Consider the following 21,999-nt stretch of genomic DNA (forward strand, 5'->3'; position numbering starts at 1 on the left):
CTTCATCAGGGCGTTAAGGCAATTACAACGTTTATAATTATAGTTAAATTATGTCCAGTTGTTTACTGGACCAAGCAATACATAGATAATAGATTGTCACAGCACAGATATGATTGTTCTGACAATGTAGGCCAGGAACAGCTTTGTCAAGGCATCATCTTGAAACCAATCATCATGAAATACCTTTCGATCTGGATTTTTTTTCTGGGGCATTATTTGTACATTTTTAGCCCTACCACACGAGGTGAAGAGGCTCTGAAAGTATCTCATTCACTAAGATTCCATCCTAGCCTAGACTATATGCAGGTTTCAGAGTAATCGATATTCTTCTGAAGACCCACCCTCGTTCACGCTAATAAATACATCCATACATTATGTACAATTAAAATTACAATTAATCTAAAATATTAACCTAGGTTGGTGGGTTTATAGGGTACTTGATATTCCACCACCCATGCGTACTCTACTATCGCACTAATAAATACATTCACTCAAACAGTAACCAATCATTCTGTATTTACAAATAAAATAAATTAATATTGTGCGCATTTAATATTGTAACAATGCCTCCGCCCATTCACTCTAAAAGATATTATTTTTTATAACCACAATTAAATTGGAGCGCGAGTGCATGAGAGTTCGCTTGATGCGCGGCGGCTCCAGAGACGAGGAACGCGTAGCTTATCTTTTTCGTGGTTTGCGCTCTCGTTATTTTTCCCCGGGGACGACAAGTGGACGTTTTCTGGATTCAGCAGCCTTTTTTCGGAGAGAAGAGATCTTTCTGGACGTCGGACTGCACAACCGGCTTCATACGAGTTCGACAACTATTTGCCTTGGACTTTCAACGAGCTGCAGGGTAATCATTTGTCTAGAGAACATTTTATTTTCATTTGTTCACTTTTATTAATTGATTTTCTTTATTATTGCCGGCACAATGTTTTTTTGTTTTCTTAATTTTTTTATAAAAAGGACTTAATCAGTATTGTTCATTTTTATAAGCCTAATACTAACCTTAATCGGTGGGTCTGTGGAGTACTCGATTTTCCTGCACAACCCAGCCATAGCCACGCACTTTCGCGCTAATAAATACATTCATTCTACCCAAAACACACAAAGAGATATCTATCCTAGTGTGATGGGCCTGTGGTGTACTCGATATTCCGACCACTACCCAAACACCAGTGCTGGGCAAAAATCAAGTCAAAAGTCATGTCTAGTGATTAATTATTGATCACTCAGAACGTTAGTCATGATTGGTAGTAAGTGACTAATTTAGTCATTAGTCGCCATATGTGATTGATGGATAAATTAGTCATGACTAGTAATTAAATGCGAGGCATGACTAATTTAGTCACAATATAGTTAGTCATGACTAAATTTCGATAAATCATGTCCAAAAAATGAAAAATACACTTCGTCACTTTTAAAAAATTTTCTAACAGAAATTTATTTCATCAAAACGAAAATCCTTCAACACCTTATTTAACAAAAATCAATTTTCCGATTATAAGTAAATTTCCGTCGTTATGAAAAGCCAAAAAATAATTATAATGATAATAATAAAATAAAAAAATTCTAGAACAAGCTACGCTTTGAAAATTAAATATGTTTACATAACCGATCAATGGAAAAAATATTTCCTGGAATGAAAATTATTTACACTTACAAGGAGAGATTTCTACATTATTTGGAAAATATACCATCTAGGGGTCTTGATTGTAATAAAATAGACATGAAAAATAATTATGTAACATTGGTATTCGTTTATGATGTTTATGACACTTTTTGAAGGTTGGCCTTGAGCATGACTCTCACTCAAAATTTTTATCCGGAGTCGGTTGGATTTTGGTAAGTTGGTCATAGTAGCCAGAGTAGGACAAAATCAAACTAATTCAGTCATGATTAAGAACTTGGATTGAAGTTTAACATGATTGAATTAATCATGAGTAAATTAATCATTATATGATTTAGTCATACCTCATGATTGAATTAATTATGATTAAATCATATAATGATTAATTTACTCATGACTAATTCAATCATGATTAAACTTCAATCAAAATTCTGAATCATGATTGGATTAGTTAGATTTTGCCCAACTCTCCCAAACACTAAGACATTCTTGCCAATAAATACACTCACTTCAGGAAAGGAAAACGAAACCACATTTGGAGAAGCATTAAAGGCGACCATATGTATTTATTTGCTTCAGATATTCGATTACTTTCTTGCTGTTGTCATTGGATGTTGTTGACAGGGAAAAAATCTTGGGCAGAAGATTAATTAAAGAAATACTATATATTAAATCAGATAATGATTAAGAAGTGATAATTTTAATGCCATCTATAGTTGCCTAATTTAGTCCCTTTTCACTATAATGTGTCATTTTGTGTCTATAGCTATAATTAGTTACTTTCCATTTGGTTATTCATATAATAAAGATAGAATCACGTTTTGATGTTTCAATGATCTTTAAGAAGAGGTTTTCAATAAAAGTTTGTTATTTATGTATATAAATATTTTTTTAAAGTATAATTTTCTTTGGATTAGTTGATTGTTAGTTTTAGTTATTATTTATGTATGTGTTATATTTATAAAATATATATGTATATACATATTATTTATATATACGTTTATATGGTTGTTAAGTTTTTTCATTATAATATTTTACCAACAATATATTTAGTAGTCTATTGACCGAATTTCTTCTTTCAATTAATTAATTTTTTTACGTAAGGTTTTGGCTGAAATGAAAAAGTTAGTGCCACAAGCAAGATTCGAACCCAAGACCCTGCTGTTTTACCGCTTGGGCTATAGTGACTTCGATCCACTCGGACACCAAATAGTAGAGGAGCGGTGTATATAGACGAAGGTCGTGGGTTCGAAGACCGCTCGTCACACTAACGTTTTCATTTCAGCCAAAATCGTACATAATAGAATAATTAATTGAAATAATTAATGTAGTCAATTATAATGATGAGCTAGATTATCGACCTGCTGGAAACATGAAGTTTTTCGGAGGATCTACGGAAGAGGTCAACACAGAGAAAAACTCCATTTCGGTTTTCGCCGAGCTTTTGACAGTTTTTATACTGTCATCTTCAAGGCCTGTTTTATTATCATATAAAAAAAATTAAAAACATGAAAAACAAATTGCACAAAAAGTGAAATATCTTACTTAAACATTAATGGGGAAATAAAAAGACTTGGTATTTTGGGCACAGAAGTACAATAAGTTTTTTTGGGTCTCAACATCTAAACATTATTTAAATTGAATAAATTAAAAATTAAAAAGTACAAGTAAAAGTACAATAAAAATTAAAAATTAAAAAACGTGGTCGAGAAAAGGTTACCTCATAAAAGTCTAAAACACTAGTAAAATCTTCCTTTCTTTGTTTTCAGGTACATGCGATCACAGTGCGTTTCATATATACGTGTATATATATACATATATATATGAGTTTTTTTGGGGCTCAACATCTGAACATTATTTAAATTGAATAAATTAATAATTAAAAATTACAACTAATAGTACAATAAAAATTAAAAATTAAAAAACGTGGTCGAGAAAAGGTTACTTCATAAAAGTCTATACATATAAAAAGTATATATATACAATTAACTTATCTTCCATTTAAATTACTTAACTAATTAAATTACTACTAATTAAATAAGATCACATATCAAAACCAAAAACAAACTCTATTCGACGAGAAAAACAAAGGCTAAGGGTTAAACTCGTTTTTTCTCCTCTGGTTAACAGTTTCCGCCACTAGGGCGACGTTCTCATTTCCCTCCTTTGTTTTGAATTCTTGTATTCGTTTATGAGGCCTGCATAGACTGAAATGGATCCCAACCTATCGGTTTGTAGATTACAAGTATTTGGGGTGACACTGATATTCACTTTTTCGGTCAGTAATCTCCTTTCCAAGTTCGACTCCCCGGACAAGATTTTCGGGGAGTCTAACTTGAAAAAGTGATTGCTGTTTAACGCATAGGTAGCATATAAAAACTGTCGCAAGCTCGGCGAAAACCGAAAAGAAGTTTTTCTCTGTGTTAACCTCTTCCGTAGATCCTCCGAAAAAACTTCGTGGTCAATTATGACTGCTAAACATAAATTGATTAAAATAATAAGTAAAGAAAAAATCACATCATTTACAGCTAGTTTGGCCATTTCATATCGCTGAGAATTAAAGCCTAATTTCACGACATTTGAAAAATGTCAAAAAGGAGGGAAAATTCGAAAGGTCGTAGGTTGAGATCGAGCTCAAGGGTAGAGCAGCGTCGTATTTAGCCGAAGGTCGTGGGTTCGAATCCCGCTCTTGTCATTAATTTTTAGTTGCAGCCAAAAACATACACAAAAATAATCAATAAAATTTTAAGTCTAATATCGTGACGAGTAAGTTATCTAATTTTTTTCTAATAATTACTGTGTTCCTATTATTAATAATAAACATTGTAATTGCCTGTGGAGCCCTGATGAAGACCTCAATAAAGGTTGAAATTTTGGCGTAAGTTACAAAATCTGCTTCTTTTTTTGATGACCGCATCCTTGATCTTCAACTTATTAATGATATCCTGATCGATTCATCCTTCCATCAATAACACTGATATAAGATAATTGTAGTAATGTATCGAGTGATAGTATTTGTAATAATTTCGTGGAAAATGGTACAAAATTTTTAATTTTTAATCACGCGCTAATGATTGAATTTTTAGAATTTAATATTAAATGTTATGTCAATAATAAAAAAACTACCTTATGGTTATCTAAGGTTTGATATTGAACGTATGTGTGCGTTTTATTTTATGGTTACGTATAAACTGCCTTTGGGAAACCAATAAAATATTTTATTTGTCGATCTAGTAAATAAGTATGTGAATCTCGAAGGAAGAGGGCAGTTTAGATAAGGAGAAAAAGGACAGTTATTGGGCTGGAGGCTCGAACAGATATGAATCTCCGCTTCCTGGTCGTATTATTAAAAAAAATATATATAACTCTGCGCTGTAAAACACGAAACAATCCCTTTAGATAAGTCGAAAAAGAATTAGATCAATTTAAGTGTTAGGAGGAGCAAAATGTTTAAAGGAATATTTACCCAGGATTTTATTTTTACGGATTGTTTAAATATTTCACAGAGAATCTTACCGTTTCTTTATTTCTTTGAGATTTCAAAAGGACGCCTTCCAGCCAGAAGAACTGGCCGTATGGATCGTCACCTGCGTACATCCCCATGTAGAGGTTCGTGTTCAAAGCCACTATCCTCAATTTTTGCTCTTTCTGTTCAATTGTGTAATAGCCACCTGAAACAATAAAAATAAGAAATAAATCATTGATATTATATGAAAAAGTTATTTAATTTTCAAGCCTATGTTTATTACAAAACGGCGAACCAATTGTGCCAAGGCATATTTTTTTCTTCCTCGAAAAAAATATCTATTCATTATTTATCGAATTGCTCATATATAATTTTTCTTGAAAGTACAGTATGACACATACACAGGTCTATTAATTTACCACGACCTCATTAAAAGTCGATAATAAAAAATAACAAATGTTAAAAGTAAAAACCAAGGTAATTGTAGGTTTGAATAGGGAGATGGTCAAAGGTGATTATACTTGACATAAATTAGAATAGGCGGACGCAGAAATGTGATTAACAATGTTCGTGATCAACATGAGTTTATCCGCAAACGAACGAACCAACCCTGCAATGCTAAGTTATCGAACCTTAATACATTTCGGACGTTATGCATTCTACAAAGTGTATATTCGTTGAAATAAATTGTTTTTTTATGATTTTTCTAATTTTTTAATAATTAGTTCAATTACTATATAATATATTCCAATATAGTATTTTTTGCGGTCTAAATTTCGGCTTACTTAACAGAACCTGGGCCAGAGAAAAAAATATATTCCTAAACCATTTAGAATCCACCTTTATTACTCATACAGATAAAAATCATACATCTTCACGGGCAAAAAAAAAAAAATCAACCCTTCGGTATACCACTTCTTCCTCTAACCTTTCCATCTTTTTTGGTTAAATACCACATAACCTAATCCCCCCCAAAAAAATTGCCTGGACAGGACCTAATTATTTCCACTATACTTCCAGAACCCTGTGAAAGAATTTTGAACTACAATATACTATGTCATTCTGAGTACAATTTTCTTTCTCTTGTAGTATTTAGTTGTCTTTCTCATTTCAAAAATGCATCACCTTCAGCAGACCCGTGAATCTTACTTCTTTGATGTCAAAAATCCTTGAAAGTCTACACGATCCAGAAAGAATTTAAAGTTGTTGATTCCATTTCCTCGGCTCTGGAGTGGCTCAGTTGTTCGATAATCTGGCAATCATTCCTACTTTATATAAATGAACGATTCCTACGAAGTTTTTATTTCCTAAATTTTGAATCTTGTATAGAGTACAACAACCAACTGCTGCTCCAGAGTGAAGTGTATTCTGCGGCAACTGGATTTTTGATTTTACTCTCAAGGAAGTCGACGTCCCAAAAGGGTGCGTTCTTATTTCATTCTTTTATAAGAATTTATCTGCTAACTTTTCTTTCAATATCTTCATAGCCATCTACGCGGATCAAACCCCAATTTGATATATCTTACGCAAGCTTTTTCTATAACTTTCAACATCGAAAAGCACTTTGAGTTTATTCAAAACAGTGGCAAACCTGGGGTACAAGACTGAATGAAGAAAATTCGTACCTTAACAAGAAGGAAATACCGACTTTCATTAAGTCAGATACTTAGGACTAGAGGCAAACTGCAGACCAAAGACAAGTCCCGATAAATAACATACTAACAAAAGGCTTGGGCAACTACAAATAGTCGTAGGACGAAATCGATTTTGATCACTTAAATTCAAATAAAATTTTACAGATGTTTTCGTGGTCTGATTGACCAAATATCTTATTTCAATTAATTATACATTATGTAAGGTATTGATTCATAGAAAAAAGTCATTGTCATGAGTGGGATTCGACCCCACGACCTTCGGCTAGATACGCAGCTGCTCTACCACTTGAACTATCGTGACTTCGATCCACTCGGACACTAAAAAAATCGAAAAATGTCAAACAAGGAAGGGAAATACGAAATGTGGGTTGAGATGGAAGTGGATCGAATTCACGATAGCTCAAGTGGTAGAGCAGCGGCGTATCTAGCCGAAGGTGAATCCCGCTCGTGACACTGACATTTTTATCTCAACCAATACCTTACATAAACATTAATTAATTGAAATTTTACAAAACATTTTTGACACCAATTTAGACATACAAAGTAGAATTGTTTAGATCCGCCAAGCCATCAAATATCCAAATTCAATATTTCTAATCAAAATTCCTCAGAAACCTTAGTCTTGAATCTCACTATCCACTACGATTTTGTCATTCCTTTGTCAACCAACCGTTCCGATCCTGCTTCTAAAAGTTCCACACCAAGCTTTCCATCCATCTTCTCGCCTGCCCAATTCCACTTTCCTAACGCGAGAAAATTAAAGAAACTTTTTTCTTCTCCAAGTAACTCCGAAAAATGGGAGTTTATTTCATATCGCAAATGATATGAATAAAGGCCACTTTTTCCTTTAAATCCTTGTTTTAATTAATGAAAACCGAACCGTATCAAATAGTGAGGATTGGTTATTATTTGGTGCCATATCGGTGTTGTCTGGCGCAAACAAATACAGCAGTTTTCATGTAATTAAAATTAAAATAAAAAGATTTAAAGAAACCATAAACGACACGTCTTTGTAATCTCCTGGCTCCGTAATCGCTCATTTTGAGTATATGAACAGGTAGGTTTCTCTTAACCAGGAAAAACCTCTCCTAAAACATATGTTCTTTTTATTTCTTATANATATATATACTGGGTTTTTAAAGAGTTTAGATGGCCCAGTTGAATTTCTCTTGAACCAATGACGCTATCAAAAGTTTAAAAGCCCTGTTCAACTTCAAAATTTCAAATTTTTTCTCCTAACATTTCTCTTAACCAGGAAAAAACCTCTCCTAAAACATATGTTCTTTTTATTTCTTATATATATACTGGGTTTTTAAAGAGTTTAGATGGCCCAGTTGAATTTCTCTTGAACCAATGACGCTATCAAAAGTTTAAAAGCCCCGTTCATCTTCAAAATTTCAAATACGACCATGACACATTTTAAGGATTTTTCACGCTGAAAACAAAGGTACAATTTTCTCTTAAATTAGTCAAAAATTGACGAAGTTATCCAAAAAGTTTGTAGAAAAAAGCAGTCATTTGGTATGCTATTTATTAATCATATTTCATTTTCGAACAGTCTGACTTGGGTAAGGATGCAAAGATTAGCTCTTTTTAACCACTCTTTACCGGTGCTCAGATTAACGGTCAGAGGAGATGGACTGACCAGCATTTCCTATCCTTCACCGCTGTTCTTCAACTAAGGTTGCTGAGTTAAGATTGGCGTAGATACTGTTTTTTAAATAACCCCTCAAAAAATAGTCAAGTGGACCTAAAACAGAAGCTGGAGGAGGCTAACAGATCAGGCACTGATGTCCTATCCACCTATCATGGAAATGACGATTCAAATAACATCCACCTCCAAAGAATTGTGTGCTGGACATCCATCAAGCTGGAGGATCATTCTTTTTCGTTTTGTTGTTGCAGAAGAACATCATCCAATAGTGTTGTAAAACCTCCCTCAGATTCAACGAGCAACATTTAAATTATTTTCGTACAAATAAGGCCCAATTAATTCATTTCCGAGAAGTCCAAACCAAGCGTGGATACAGTGAACCACATGATGACAACAGTGCGAAATTCTCAGATTTTTCTCTGGCCACGTTCGAAAATTCCAACTGTTTTGTATCCCATTAGAGGTGAACTTGGATGCATCAGTCCATAGGATGCTTATAAAGAAAGTTTTCTGCAACTTCCCAAATAGACGTTTGTGCAAGGAACGTTAGACGTCTACATCCCGAAGTCCCAGGATAAGATAAGAGCGTTACGACTTAAAATTTCCATATCTAATTTTCTTTTTTGAAAAACCTAAAACTCTTCCAAAATTTCGGCGAGAGGAATTCCGATTTTCGCGAACATACAGTAAAATATTCAGCTCCTCGTCGAAATTAAGCTGCCGGTTTCTTTTTGCCATAACTTTACCATTTCTTGACCGATTTATAATCCAATTGCACCATTGATTCTGAGTAAAAAAATCAATCCTTTAAAATTATGTTTCATGATGTATTCAGTCGTATTGAAATTTTGATTTTGAACTGGGCGTCACCTGTATAATTTTTCAACGAAAAAAGAAAAAAAAATTTTTTTTTTTTTTAAATTTGTCGTACATTACAACTACCTTAAAGTAGGTAGTAAGTGAGAAAAGTAATTAAAACAAAACAAAATTAAAACCAACAGTGGAAAAAACACCAATTGGTATTACTCCAATGTTACAATAATATTGTTTGTTCAATTGTTACGTGTGTCATTATAACCATCACTTCCTAGGAGATCTCGCGGCCATTGTCTCTTCAGTCGGCGGGGGGATTCGTCGGGATGCGAGGTTTCTGATGTGTTGGTTTACGTTAGTTGGGAGGTTTTTATGAAATTTACGGTAACGGAAACGTATTTCGTCTTGTACGAAAGGAATATGTAAATCTGTATGTGTAGTTTGGTTCGATACATAAAATGGAGCATCTAGTATTTTTCGTAGTATTATAGACTGGGCAGTTTGAATGCGGTGGATATTGGAATGTTTGGCTGAACCCCACACTTCCAGTCCTTAAGTCCAAATCGGCTTAACTATGATGTTGTAAAGCAGCCTTTTATTTTTGAGAGGTAAATTAGAGCGTTTGTCAAGAAGTCGTGCAAGAATTCTAAATCGTGTCATAACCTCCTGACGTTTCAGTCTTGTGTGAGGATTCCACGTCAGGCGTTTGTCGATGTACAATCCGAGGAACCGCACCTTGTCCGCAGTTGGGAGGGGAGTATTGTTTAAGAAAACAGGAGGGGAGATCTTTTTACGAAGAGTGAAGGTAATGTGGGTGGATTTTTCTGCGTTAAATTTTATCCTTTTCTTTTTACACCAAGACTCTAGTAGTATGATGTGTTGTTGGAGGTTTTGAGTGGAAATGACAAGGTCGGAGTTGCTACAGAGAATTGCCGTATCGTCTGCAAATGTGAATGTGGTGGTTTCGGGATGAGATGGCATGTCAGATGTGAAAACCTGGTAGTGTAGAGGCCAGAACGCTACCCTGAGGAACACCAGCATGGATAGGAAAATATGAAGAGAGGGAATGGCCTTCGATGACTTGGAAGAATCGGTCAGTGAGGTAACTGTGCAGTACGAGATAGTAGGTGGATGGAAGGATGTCCTTGAGCATGAACAGCAGGCCCGGGTGCCAAACTCGATCAAAAGCTTGGCTTACGTCAAGAAAGGCTCCGGAACAGTACTGTCCCATCTCAAGGGAGGATGAAATAATGTCTACCACGCGGTGACACTGCTAGACAGTTGAGTGGCGGTTACGAAAACCAAATTGATGGTCTGGGATAATGTTTTGAGAATTTAGAATCATAAGAATTCTTTTCAGTAGGAGTTTTTCTAAAATTTTACCCAACGTAGGTAGTAGACTTATTGGCCTGTATGAAGTAGTACAATGTGTTGGCTTTTTTGGCTTAGGGAACATTCAAAAAAACGAGTGTTTCCAAGCTATAGGGAAGTAGGTTGTACGAAGAACAGAATTACATAGGTATGTAGGGGTGTTGATGTGAGAGATGTGGTACCACTCTTTCGTCGACGGTCGCGGGTTCGATCCCTGCCTTATCCACTAGTGTTTTTAACATAGGTGGTCAGTACGTCCTTACAAAGCAACACTTGAGTTTAATAAAAAAATATTAAAGATAATATATATAATATTTAAAACATTTAAGGCGTGAGAATTGTTTTTGTTATAATCCGAGATATTTTCAATATCACTACATTGAAACATAGAAAGATTTGTCCGCTTGCATTTTTATTAGGGTCACCAAACGTACAACAGATCAAGGTAAGTAATTACAAATAAAAAGATTATAGCCGGTGAGTTTTGTAAACAGAGAGATAACGATTTTTGCGTTTATACGGCCGACTCTTAATTGCCGTGTACAATGCGATCTCACATCAAGCTTTTTAAAGAAAAACCACACTTTCAACGCCCAGTCACGAACACGCAACGGACAATTTTATTGAGCTCATTTTTTAAATAATTCAACGTCATCTTGAACATTATTATTTTGCCGTAACTGTTTATAGCATCGTCGAACATTTGACAATAGTGTGTATTGCTGATTTTACTCGTGGACAATCTTTCTTTTTCTAATTTATTTAAATCAAAATTAAATCATATCATATCACCATAAACAACGTAAACCCACCGTCTAAGATCGTAAAAATGTATTTTTTTCCAAGCTAGACAAGAGGTGCTTTTTTTTAAACCTTTGGTGAAAACACCAGACAGGGTGATTTTATTGCAGTCGTAGAGTAAAACAACGGTTTATAAAGCAAAGCGGGTAAAGTTTCATTTGTAAAGAAAATAACTTTTATCTTGCTTTTACCAAGAAAACAAAGGTCATGTTGTCAAGGTTCATGTTCTGTTATCAAAAACTAAGACTGAAAATAAAATATTCGTTTATATTCCTAACAGTACAGTAAAATTTTTGAAAACAGAAGTCTGGTGTAACGTAGGTTTTATAAAAACATAGAAATTTCCTGCGTTAAAAACATTAAGAAATTAACATTAAAATTACACCAAAATAATACGTACAGACACTTTACAAAACTTCTACAAACATCACAAAGATGGATGCAATTTCCACTTTGACCAATTTAAAAACGAACACACCATAAAACTTAATCAACAAATAAACACCTGATAACGCGAACAATTGGTGCCTAAACCTAATAAAAATTAACATTCATCTCGAAATACAAAACTTCCTATCACTTTCCCAAACATTCCATTCCTTACAACAAAACAAATTCCCAACAGCTCAAATAATTACTGATGTAGATTATGCAATCCAACACTCTTAATACGACAAACAAGAATTACATGGGAAAAAAAACACTTTGAGCCCTGAAGATGATCTCAATAAAGATCGAAACGTTGGCACGATAAAGAAAATGTTTTTCTAAAACCTACGTCACACCAGACCGCATCTCACGATCTCCAAATAATAATTGACTAACGATCACTAAACACCACACACTTTTTTTTAAAACCAACAATCAATTTTGAATAGTAAATTTAAAAAAATATATTTAACGATGGCGGACGTTCCTAAATTTTATCGTAATTGCTTTGAATGTTAATAGTTGCATTCAAGTAAGCGAGAAATTATTAATATCGTCAATGAGTTTGCATATCTTGCTTAGCTTCACTAAAGCTCTCCGTGGCCATTTCATTCGTCGCGCAGAATCGAATACTGATTACACGACATTTGAAAAATGGCAAAAAGGAGGGAAAATTTGAAAGGTTGTAGGTTGAGAGGGTGAGATGGTGTCCGAGTGGATCGAAGTCACGATAGCTCAAGTGGTTAAAACAGCGGCGTATTTAGCCGACGGTCATGGGTTCGAATCCCACTCGTGACACTAATTTTTCATTTCAGCCAAAAACTTACCCAAAAGATTAAATATAATTTTACGTCTAATATGGTGACGAGTAAGTTAGCTAATTTTTTCCTAAGTTGGTGTTACGAGCGAGATTCGAACCCACGACCTTCGGGTAAATACACCGCAGCTCTAACCACTCTAATGTGACTTTGATCCACTCGGACATTTCCCAGCTCAATCCCATCTTTCGAATTTTCCCGATCAATAATTTATGTCCAAAATCCGACATCCCACTGTATCTCTAATCACATTTCGTTTATTTTTGGTACATTTTGGGTTAAAACGCCATTCATTCACTTATGAGTGTGTTTTATCAACAAACCAACTATAAATTTCTCTAAGTGGCAAAGTCTGTTTAATATTTAGTCAGTGGTTTTGTAAACAACAATTTGGCGCAATGCGGAAAATCCTGACATATTGCTTAATAATAAAACAAATCATTGCACCATGTGGTTAGTTAACATGAGAGAGGTTGCCTTATAATTGATGCTCGATCTGGGGTAAATATTACTCTTGGGGAAGAACGTAGACGGAGCCACCTGAAACCTGATCTTGTGTTACGCTAAACTTGATTCACTTAGTGACTTCATGCTCCCTTAATTGACAGTTCCGTTGTCATGTTAGACGGGAACAATTAACAATTAAATTTGATTATAATTCAATCAAAAGCGTTAACTACAAAAGTGTTTTGTTGCAACTTTTTCAATTTGCGGAGTAAGATCGAGCCACCTCCACCACCTAATTTATCATACTTAAATTTGATTTAAAATTTAATTATTATAAAAGTTATTCAGACTGCATATTTTTTGAAAAACTGATAACAGATGGATTACAGATGAAGTCTAATATTTTTTAAGTTAAGAATTTAAAACTAAACCAAAAATTTCTTTGGAGGTTTTTGAAAGCAGATGTAAAAAGCAATGTAAAAATATTATTTTTTTTAAAACTAAGATTCACTGCTTTGAGGAAAACTTAGCCCAAAATTTATATATTTTTCATAATAAAAAATAGAAAAATAAACAATACAAAGGAAAATTAATGAAAATTTTTCTCTTATTATATAATTTATTATTTCAATAAAGTTTGAAATTTGAAAAAAAGGTGTTAAACATTCATTTACTAAAAAAACATAAATAAATACAACCTAAAAATCAGAAATAAATGAAAGGTAAAACGTTAGAAAAACGTTTTTAAAGGGAAAAGAACACAAGAATCAAATATAAAATGCAATGTTAAAATAATAAATTTTAACAGAGTCGTAATCCGTGAATAACGGTTTTCAATTAATTAATATTTATGTAAGGTATTTGTTCAGATAAAAAAGTCAGTGTCACGAGTAGGATTCGAACCCACGATCGTTGGCTAGATACGCTGCTGCTATACCACTTGAACTATCGTGACCTCGATCCACTTGGTCACTAACTTCCCATCTCAACCCTACCTTTTGAATTTGGAACAACCCCACCACGAAAACTGGCAAAAAGGAGGGAAAATTCGAAAGGTGGGGTTGAGATGGAGGTTAGTGTCCGAGTGGATCGAAGTCACGATAGCTCAAGTAGTGAGAGGTGCGTTGTATTGAGCCGAAGGTCGTGGGTTCGAATCCCTCTCGTGACGCTAACTTTTTAAAAAGGATTGAACCACTCACTCACCCCATCATTCATCATTTCTACTAACTTTTTCATTTCAACCAATACCTTACGTAAAAAGAGTAATTAATTGAAAAAACTTATATGCTCAATCGCACCACAAAATATAATGAATTGTTATTATTTTAAATCTGTACCAGTATAAAAACTAAGAAAATTACAATTAATTATATTGTTAGGAAAGTCTACTCAATTTTAAAAATAAACGGCATCTTCAAAGTATACAATTTTTCCATTTATTTCATACTATATTAAATGTTTCGTGTACTGATTTCAAATTCTGTCAGTATTTACGAATATAAAGAGAAGACAGATCTCACTAATAACCAAATTGGCATCCACATGTACTGAGCCTAACTACTGGCAATAATCTGGTCGTAATCAGTTTTTATGGTATAGGAAGAAAGACCAAAAGGCATGTTATTTTCTTTGTTCAATAAACGTTTTGTCTTCTTGTTTTCTTCTTCTTATTATTTTAAATATGTACGAATATGAAAACCAAGAAAATGAAATTAAATATAATGTTAGGAAAGTATACTAATTTTTAAAAATAAACGGCATTTTCAAAATATAACATTTTTCGACTTATTTCATACTTTAATGACTGCTTCGTGTGTACTGCGAATACTGATTTCAATTTCTGTCAATATTTACCGACGTAAAGGGAAGGCATTTCTAACTAAAAATCCAAATCGGCATCCACTGAGCAATTACTTGCCATAATCTGGTCGTAATCAGTTTTTATGTTTCAGAAAGGAATATGTAGTTGCATATGCCTCTTAGTTTCAATCAATACAATCTCCCTGTAAATACGGAAAAATAGGTGTGCTAGGCTTGGATGTAAAAACGTACCATTATAGAAGCTATCATAAGTATTAGCATAAAAAGTAAAAGATCCAAGTACGTCTCGTCACGACAGGATATAGTCGCAGATTTGAAAAGGAATAGTAAAAAGAATGTAACAAAGTATGCTGCGAATCATTGAAAATAAAGTCGGTCAGTACAGCATACATAAGAGAGTACGTAGGTACACAGGCTGTCTGCACCGACCCCGAATGAAGAACTGCACGTTGAAGCAATAAACCTGATTGTAACCCGGGGGCGCCACCCCATAAAATCGAGTCTTTATTTACTGGCCCTTTTCCTGTATAAGACCGCTCTCCCTATTGAGCGAAATATCCCGGGGCATGAGACGGGTGCGACAATGTATTAAAGTTTTATAAAGATGCTGTCTTATTTACAAGAGTAATGGTTTTGATCACGAAAACAGCTACTTGATAAAAATTTATCGTGACATCATTACAGAGAATGATAATGAGTGTATTGCTCTGTGAAATCTCACATTTGCAGAGAAGTACCGTAGAAATATAGAATTTTTATGCTCAAATTTCTTGTTGAGGTGATGTTGAACGTTTGTTATTATTTTTAATTGATTTAGAAATCGTGAGATGCGATCTGGTGCGATGTAGGTTTCAGAAAAACATTTTCTTTATCGTGCCAACGTTTCGATCTTTATTGAGATCATCTTCAGGGCCTGGGATTTACAAACATTGTTTACATATAACAATTACATTTTGGATGTAGAAAAGTGAATTTATATAATGCAAAATATATTTTTTATATATTCAATCAAAGTATTTCTACTCACTCAAAATGTTTGTCTTCTGTGTAATTGTGCCATTCTTCCGTGTCGTGTCGAGCGTGCCAGTGAGATTTTGCTATTTTGTGTTTATATACGTTGGATTTTGAAGGGTGGGGAAGGATGTCGGTATAGAAAAGACATTTTCATCCCTCTTCCCTTCGTCGGCTCTTTTCACCTCAAAGAAGCCGACGCCTTATACAAAAATGTCTTTTCTATGTCTTTCACTCTTGACACGACACGCAAGAATGGCAAAATTACACAGAAGACAAACACTTTGAGTGAGTAGAAATACGTCGATTGAATATATAAAAAATATATTTTGCATTGTATAAATTCACTTTTCCACATCCAAAATGTAATTGTTATATGAAAACAATGTTTGTAAATCCCAGGCCCTGAAGATGATCTCAATAAAGATCGAACCGTTGGCACGATAAAGAAAATGTTTTTCTGAAACCTACATCACACCAAACCGCATCTCACGATTTCTAAATAAATATCGATTATCGGTCACTTATCACCACAAATTATTTTTAATTTATAAATCATTACGTAAGGTTTTGGTTGAAATGATTGGTTCAAATGTCGTTGATAATAGAATTCTGATTACACGACATTTGAAAAAAGGCGAAAAGGAAAGAAAACTCGGAAGTTTGTACCGAAGTGGATTGAAGTCACGATAGCTCAGGTGGTAGAACAGAGGCGTATCAAGCCGAAGGTCGTGGGTTCGAATCCCGCTTGTGGCACTAGCTTTTTCATTTCAACCAAAACGTTACATAAAGATTAATTGATTGAAAGAAGTAATTTGGTCAATATACCACTAAATAAAATGGAGTTGATAAGTGAAACGAAATGTAACTTCACCAACAGCTCCCCGCGTCCAATTGAAATGTCGCCGAGAATCGAATCTTGATTACACTGCATTTGAAAAATGGCAAAAAGGAGGGAAAATTCTAATTGGTGTCGGTTGAAATGGGGATTGGTGTCCAAGAAGATCGAAGTCACGACAGTTCAAGTGGTTAGAGCAGTGGCATATTGAGCCGAATGTGGGTTCGAATCCCGCTCGTGACACTAAATTTTCCACCTCAACCATGGCCTTACATAAAAAGAATAATTAATTTGTACTCTATGAATACGTGAAACGAAAAGAGAAAAATTAACCGTTAACCCTGATTAATAAAAAAATGCTAATAATTAGTGATTTATGAGTGAGTTATAGAAAAATATAAAGAAATGGGAAGGAATAGTGATTCGTTAAGTGTGAAACGGTAATTTAAGAGTAAATCATAGAAAAATATAAGTAAATTGGAACGAATAGTGATTGGTTGAGAGTGAAATGGAAGAACAGAAGCGTGAGGGACGGAAAAATAGAAAAGAACAAAGATAAGATGAGAATGAAAAGAAAGAAGTCAGAGCGAGAGATAAAATATTTACAACTGGAAAAAAAGTAGCGACTGGGTAGAAGAGAAACAGAGAAACTAAATGAACGATAAAAAAATAACGGAAGAAAATAGTGAGTGGTTAATTGTGAAAGGAAGAAGGTAAGAGCGCGTGATAAAATCGTATGAAATGGAGAGTAATAATTTTCTGAGAGTTAGAAGGAAAGCGTTAGAGCGAATCAAATAAAAATATAAGAAAATTGGATAGAATCGTTATTGGAAAGGAGAGAAATGGAGAAACTAAATGAACGACAAAACAAATAATGGGGACAAAATAGTGAGTAGTTAAATTTGAAAGAAAGAAAGGAACAGTGAGTGATAAAAAATAGCAAATAATTGAATGGAATTATTTGGTCAGAATTAGAAAGAGAAGGTTAGAGTGAATCAAAGAAAATATAAGGAAATAAGATAGAATCGTGATTGGGTAGAAGCGAAATGAAGAACCTAAGTGGCCGATAAAAACTAAAAATAATTTGGCGAGAATAGTGATTCAATAAAAGAGATATTGCGAAAATAACGGAAGATTAAAAAAAAATAGGGAAGAATAATGATTGAGTATTAGTGAACGTAAGAATGTACAATTAGTGATGGAAACTAGAACGAATGTGAGAAAATAGTGACTAGTTATGTGTGAAAGGAAGAAAGTAAGAGTGAGTGATAAATATAGCAATAAACTGAAAGGAATAATAATTAGTTAAGAGTTAGAAGGAGAGCATTGGAGTGAATAAAAAAATAAAAGGAAATAGGATAGCGTTGTGATTGGTTAGAAGAGAAATGGAGACACTAAGTGAACGATGAATATTAAAACTTATTGTGAGAGAATAGTGCTTAGGTAAAAATGAAAGAAAAGAAGAATAATTGAAGGAAACTAGAGCGAATGGGAGAAAATAGTACGTGAATCAATGTAAAAGGAAGAAAGTATAGGTGAGTGATAAAAGATAAGAAAAAATGGATAAAGCTAGTAATCAGCTAAGAGTTAGATAGAGGGCGTTACGGTGAATTAATGTAAAAATGAAAGAAATGGGATAGAAAAGGGATTGGGTGAGAAGGTAAGGGAGAATGTAAAAATGTTTACGTATATACGTAGGTAGTGTTAATTACATATATATATTTTATAAAATATATATATATATATATATATATATAAACAATTTAGTGGAAATTAATCACAAAGTCGATTTTGAAAAAGTAAAAGTAATAAAAAAAATGTGTGGTGATTAGTGACCCTTATCTGATGATTATTCGCAAACCGTGAGATGTGCTCTGGTGAGATGTAGGTTACAGAAAAACATTTTCTTTATCGTACCAACGTTTCAATCTTTATTGAGATCATCATCAGGGGGATTTAAAATACTATTTCAATTTTGCAAATACATGTAGGATGTGGAAAAAAATGAAGTTATACAATGCAAAAAATATGTTTTATATTCAATCAGTAGTAATAAAAAAAAGAAAAAGAAAAACAAAGCAAAAGTACTGTGGCTTGAGAATATGCATGTATATAAATTTGGAAAATAATAGACGTATTAACTCTTTTTAATTAATTAATCATTAAGTAAGGTATTGATAAAAAGTCAGTGTCACAAGCGGGATTCGAACCCACGACCATCGGTTAAATACGCCGCTGCTCTACCACTTGAGCTATCCTGACTTCGATCCACTTGGACACTAACTTCCCATCTCAACCCCACCTTTTCAATTTTCCCTCCTTTTTGCCATTTTTCAAAATGCCGTGTAATCTATTTGATTCTCAGCGACAAATGACGAATCTATTTGGTCAATCGGACCACGAAACCTAATATATTTGAGAAGTATTAACAATTTACCATTCAAAAAGATTTTAAAAAAATTTTCTCATTACTGTAACATATTACATATAGATAATTATATATATATATATATCACAGACTTTTCTTTCCTTAAATTTGGATCAAATGTAATCACTACTGTCTTGATTTCTAGTATAACAAGTAGAAAAACATATATTTCACTTAATGCCAAATATAAAAAAAGACATGTTTCTTTTCAGTTCTGTTAAATATATAAAATGTAATTAAAAGCTGAAGTAGTTTCAACTAAAATTGCCATTGAGCTCGAAAAACGGCAAAATGAAGGAGATTTGAAAAAGATGAAGTCGCAAGAGCTGCAATGCCATCCTATTTTCTGAAACATTACAGAGCTTTTTATTAATAGGTCCAAGGTGAAACTTTTCACCAACTCGCAAATTGCATAACCATGTAATGTATAATTGTATCCCTCCAGGACCATCGTTCCTTATCTCATCAATCAAGTCTTCCATGAAAGCATAACTTAGTCAATAAGAGTTTTCGATTATTCACCGCCGGTTCTTCGCCTAAGAGAAGCCACCCGCAGCGACGGGTCGAAGTTGTTTGAGTTGGAGTGACTTCGCCGCCTTCTGGGGACCCAAGTTTGTTTAAAATTCCCCCCCTCTCGCGGCTAATGTAATGTTCGTGTACGTGGCTTTGTGTCCTGGCAGAGCGACGCTTTTTCTAGCCGCATTCTTTATTATTCTTCGCGCGAGGCAGAAAGCAAAAAATAAATATGAAAAGGTTTTCCTAGACTTGACGTGAATAAATTAATGATTTATGTATATACTGCTTTAAAAAAATCCCTTGAATATTGATTTTGTGTTGCATATAAGATATCATTTTCAGCACAATGGATATTTTTTCGTGCTTAGCAAAAACTTAAGTCGAGCTTGCTAAAGGTAAACCTGGAATGAACTATTAATTGTTCTTTTTCATCAACTGATTTAAAATATTATATTTGTTTCCTTATCCTTATTTAATAAACACTCTCTCTCTCTCTCTCTCTCCCTCACTCTCTCTCTCTCTCTCTCTCCCCCCACACTAATTCATTCTATCTCCCTCTCCCTCCCTTTCTCTCTCTTGCCCTTTGCCTAATGTTTTTATCACGCCAATGAAAGATCATAGAAGTTTTGAGGTTTAAACATGAAAGATATTCTGTTAATCTCATTGTCTGAAACATATATATCTCTTCCCAAAACTCTCCTTTTTTCCTTTCTGTTCGGATTTTGTTCATTTCTCACTTTTAGTTTTTTTCATTTTCTATTTATCTAAACAACTTTCACCTTTCCTCTCTTTTTTATCAGCTTAAGTATATATTCATTTTTTTTCTATCCACCTATCTTCCTCATTTTTCACTCTCACACACATTCTCTCTTTCTCTCTTTCTCTTCTTTTTATCTTTATTTATTGAAGTAGAGGTCATTTAGTAAGGTTAAATAAACGATAATCATTCAATTTCTTTTTCTGCTTATCGTGTATAAGTCGTGTTTACAAAAAGTATACCTGGAATAAACTATTAATTGTTCTTTTTTTACCTATTAAATTAAAGACTTATGTTTGTTTCCTTATCCTTACTTACCAAAAACACATTCATTTTTCATTTCGCTCTCATTCTCTCTCTCTCTCTCTCTCTCCTCTTTCTTACTCTTTGCCGATTGTTTTTATTGTGCCAAATATAAGACAGATTATTTAGCGAAGTTTTGAGGTTAAAAAAAATCGATATTCGTATCTGTTTACCTTTGTATATATTCACGTCTCTTTCCTAAACTCTATATTTTTCCTTTCTGTTCAATTTTTTACCTTTATTAATCTCTATTAGTTTCTTTTTATCTTTCTCTGCTTATGTAAATTACCCTCACCTTTCCTCTCTTGTTCATCCATTTAAGTATTCATTTCTTTCAATCTAGTTATCTCCCTTCACTCTTTCTCTGCCTCACTTTCTCTCTCTCTCACTCTCCCTCTCTCTCTTTCTCTCTCTCCTTCTATTCTTTTCATCACGTCAATTGTAACAGAGGTCATTTAATGGCGTTAAATAAATGATAATCACTCTCAATCCTTTTTTCTATTTGTCCTTTCTTTTCTCTTCCATAAACTCTCCTTTCTTTTCCTTTTTGTTCATTTTTTCTTAATTTCTCTATTTTACGTTCTGTTTATCTCTCCCTATTTATCTAAACCTCTTTCACTTTTTTCTCTTTTTCCTCAATTGGAGTATTCAATTTTTTCTATCTACCTCTCTTTCATTTTTCACTCTCGCACTCTCACTATCTCTCTCTCCCCCTTGTCTTTATCTCTCTCTCCTTCTATTCTTTTTATCAAGGCAATTTTAATAGAGATCATTTAATGAGATTTAATAAACGATAATCATTTAATCTCTTTTTCTACCAATCCCTTTGTTAGACTTTTAGGGTATTTTATATGAAGAAATTAAAATACAATTTTAACTATTGCAAAAATAATTGTAATTTTTTTACTATTAGCATTATTTTAATAAAAGGAAAAATTTAAAAATAAGAGGCAGTGTAAGGAAACAGAATTTATTCACTCCAATTATTTATTTTCTAAAATTATATTTACACTCTTCTTTCTTTTAAATTGAATCTTCAAACTTAAATTTTTACAAAAAAATAAAATCAATTCTTCTTGAAACAATATAAAAAAACTTAAAATATAATTAAAAAGTATTCAAACCATTGTTAAAAATAAATGAATTCATATTTAAATATGCGCAATCCCCAAGGAATAAGGAAATATGGAATAGGAAAAAAACTCACACGATGAATGCTGTTTTCCTGATGTTTTCTC

General features: G+C 33.5%; 1 protein-coding gene across 4 annotated transcripts in view; it reads right to left on the reverse strand.

Moving 5' to 3' along the window:
- LOC106664028 (acid sphingomyelinase-like phosphodiesterase 3a) overlaps positions 1 to 21,999 on the reverse strand; it is a 794,759-nt gene that overhangs the window by 43,604 nt on the left and 729,156 nt on the right. For all 4 annotated transcript variants that reach the window (XM_024226658.1, XM_014389387.2, XM_014389388.2 and 1 more), the window contains one exon: positions 5,150 to 5,304. In XM_024226658.1, coding sequence (XP_024082426.1) covers positions 5,150 to 5,304 — 155 coding nt within the window. The remainder of the gene's footprint in view (positions 1 to 5,149; positions 5,305 to 21,999) is intronic.

This window comes from Cimex lectularius, unplaced genomic scaffold (genome assembly GCF_000648675.2).
Source record: "Cimex lectularius strain Harlan isolate CLEC.00 unplaced genomic scaffold, Clec_2.1 scaffold26, whole genome shotgun sequence".
Taxonomy (NCBI): domain Eukaryota; kingdom Metazoa; phylum Arthropoda; class Insecta; order Hemiptera; family Cimicidae; genus Cimex; species Cimex lectularius.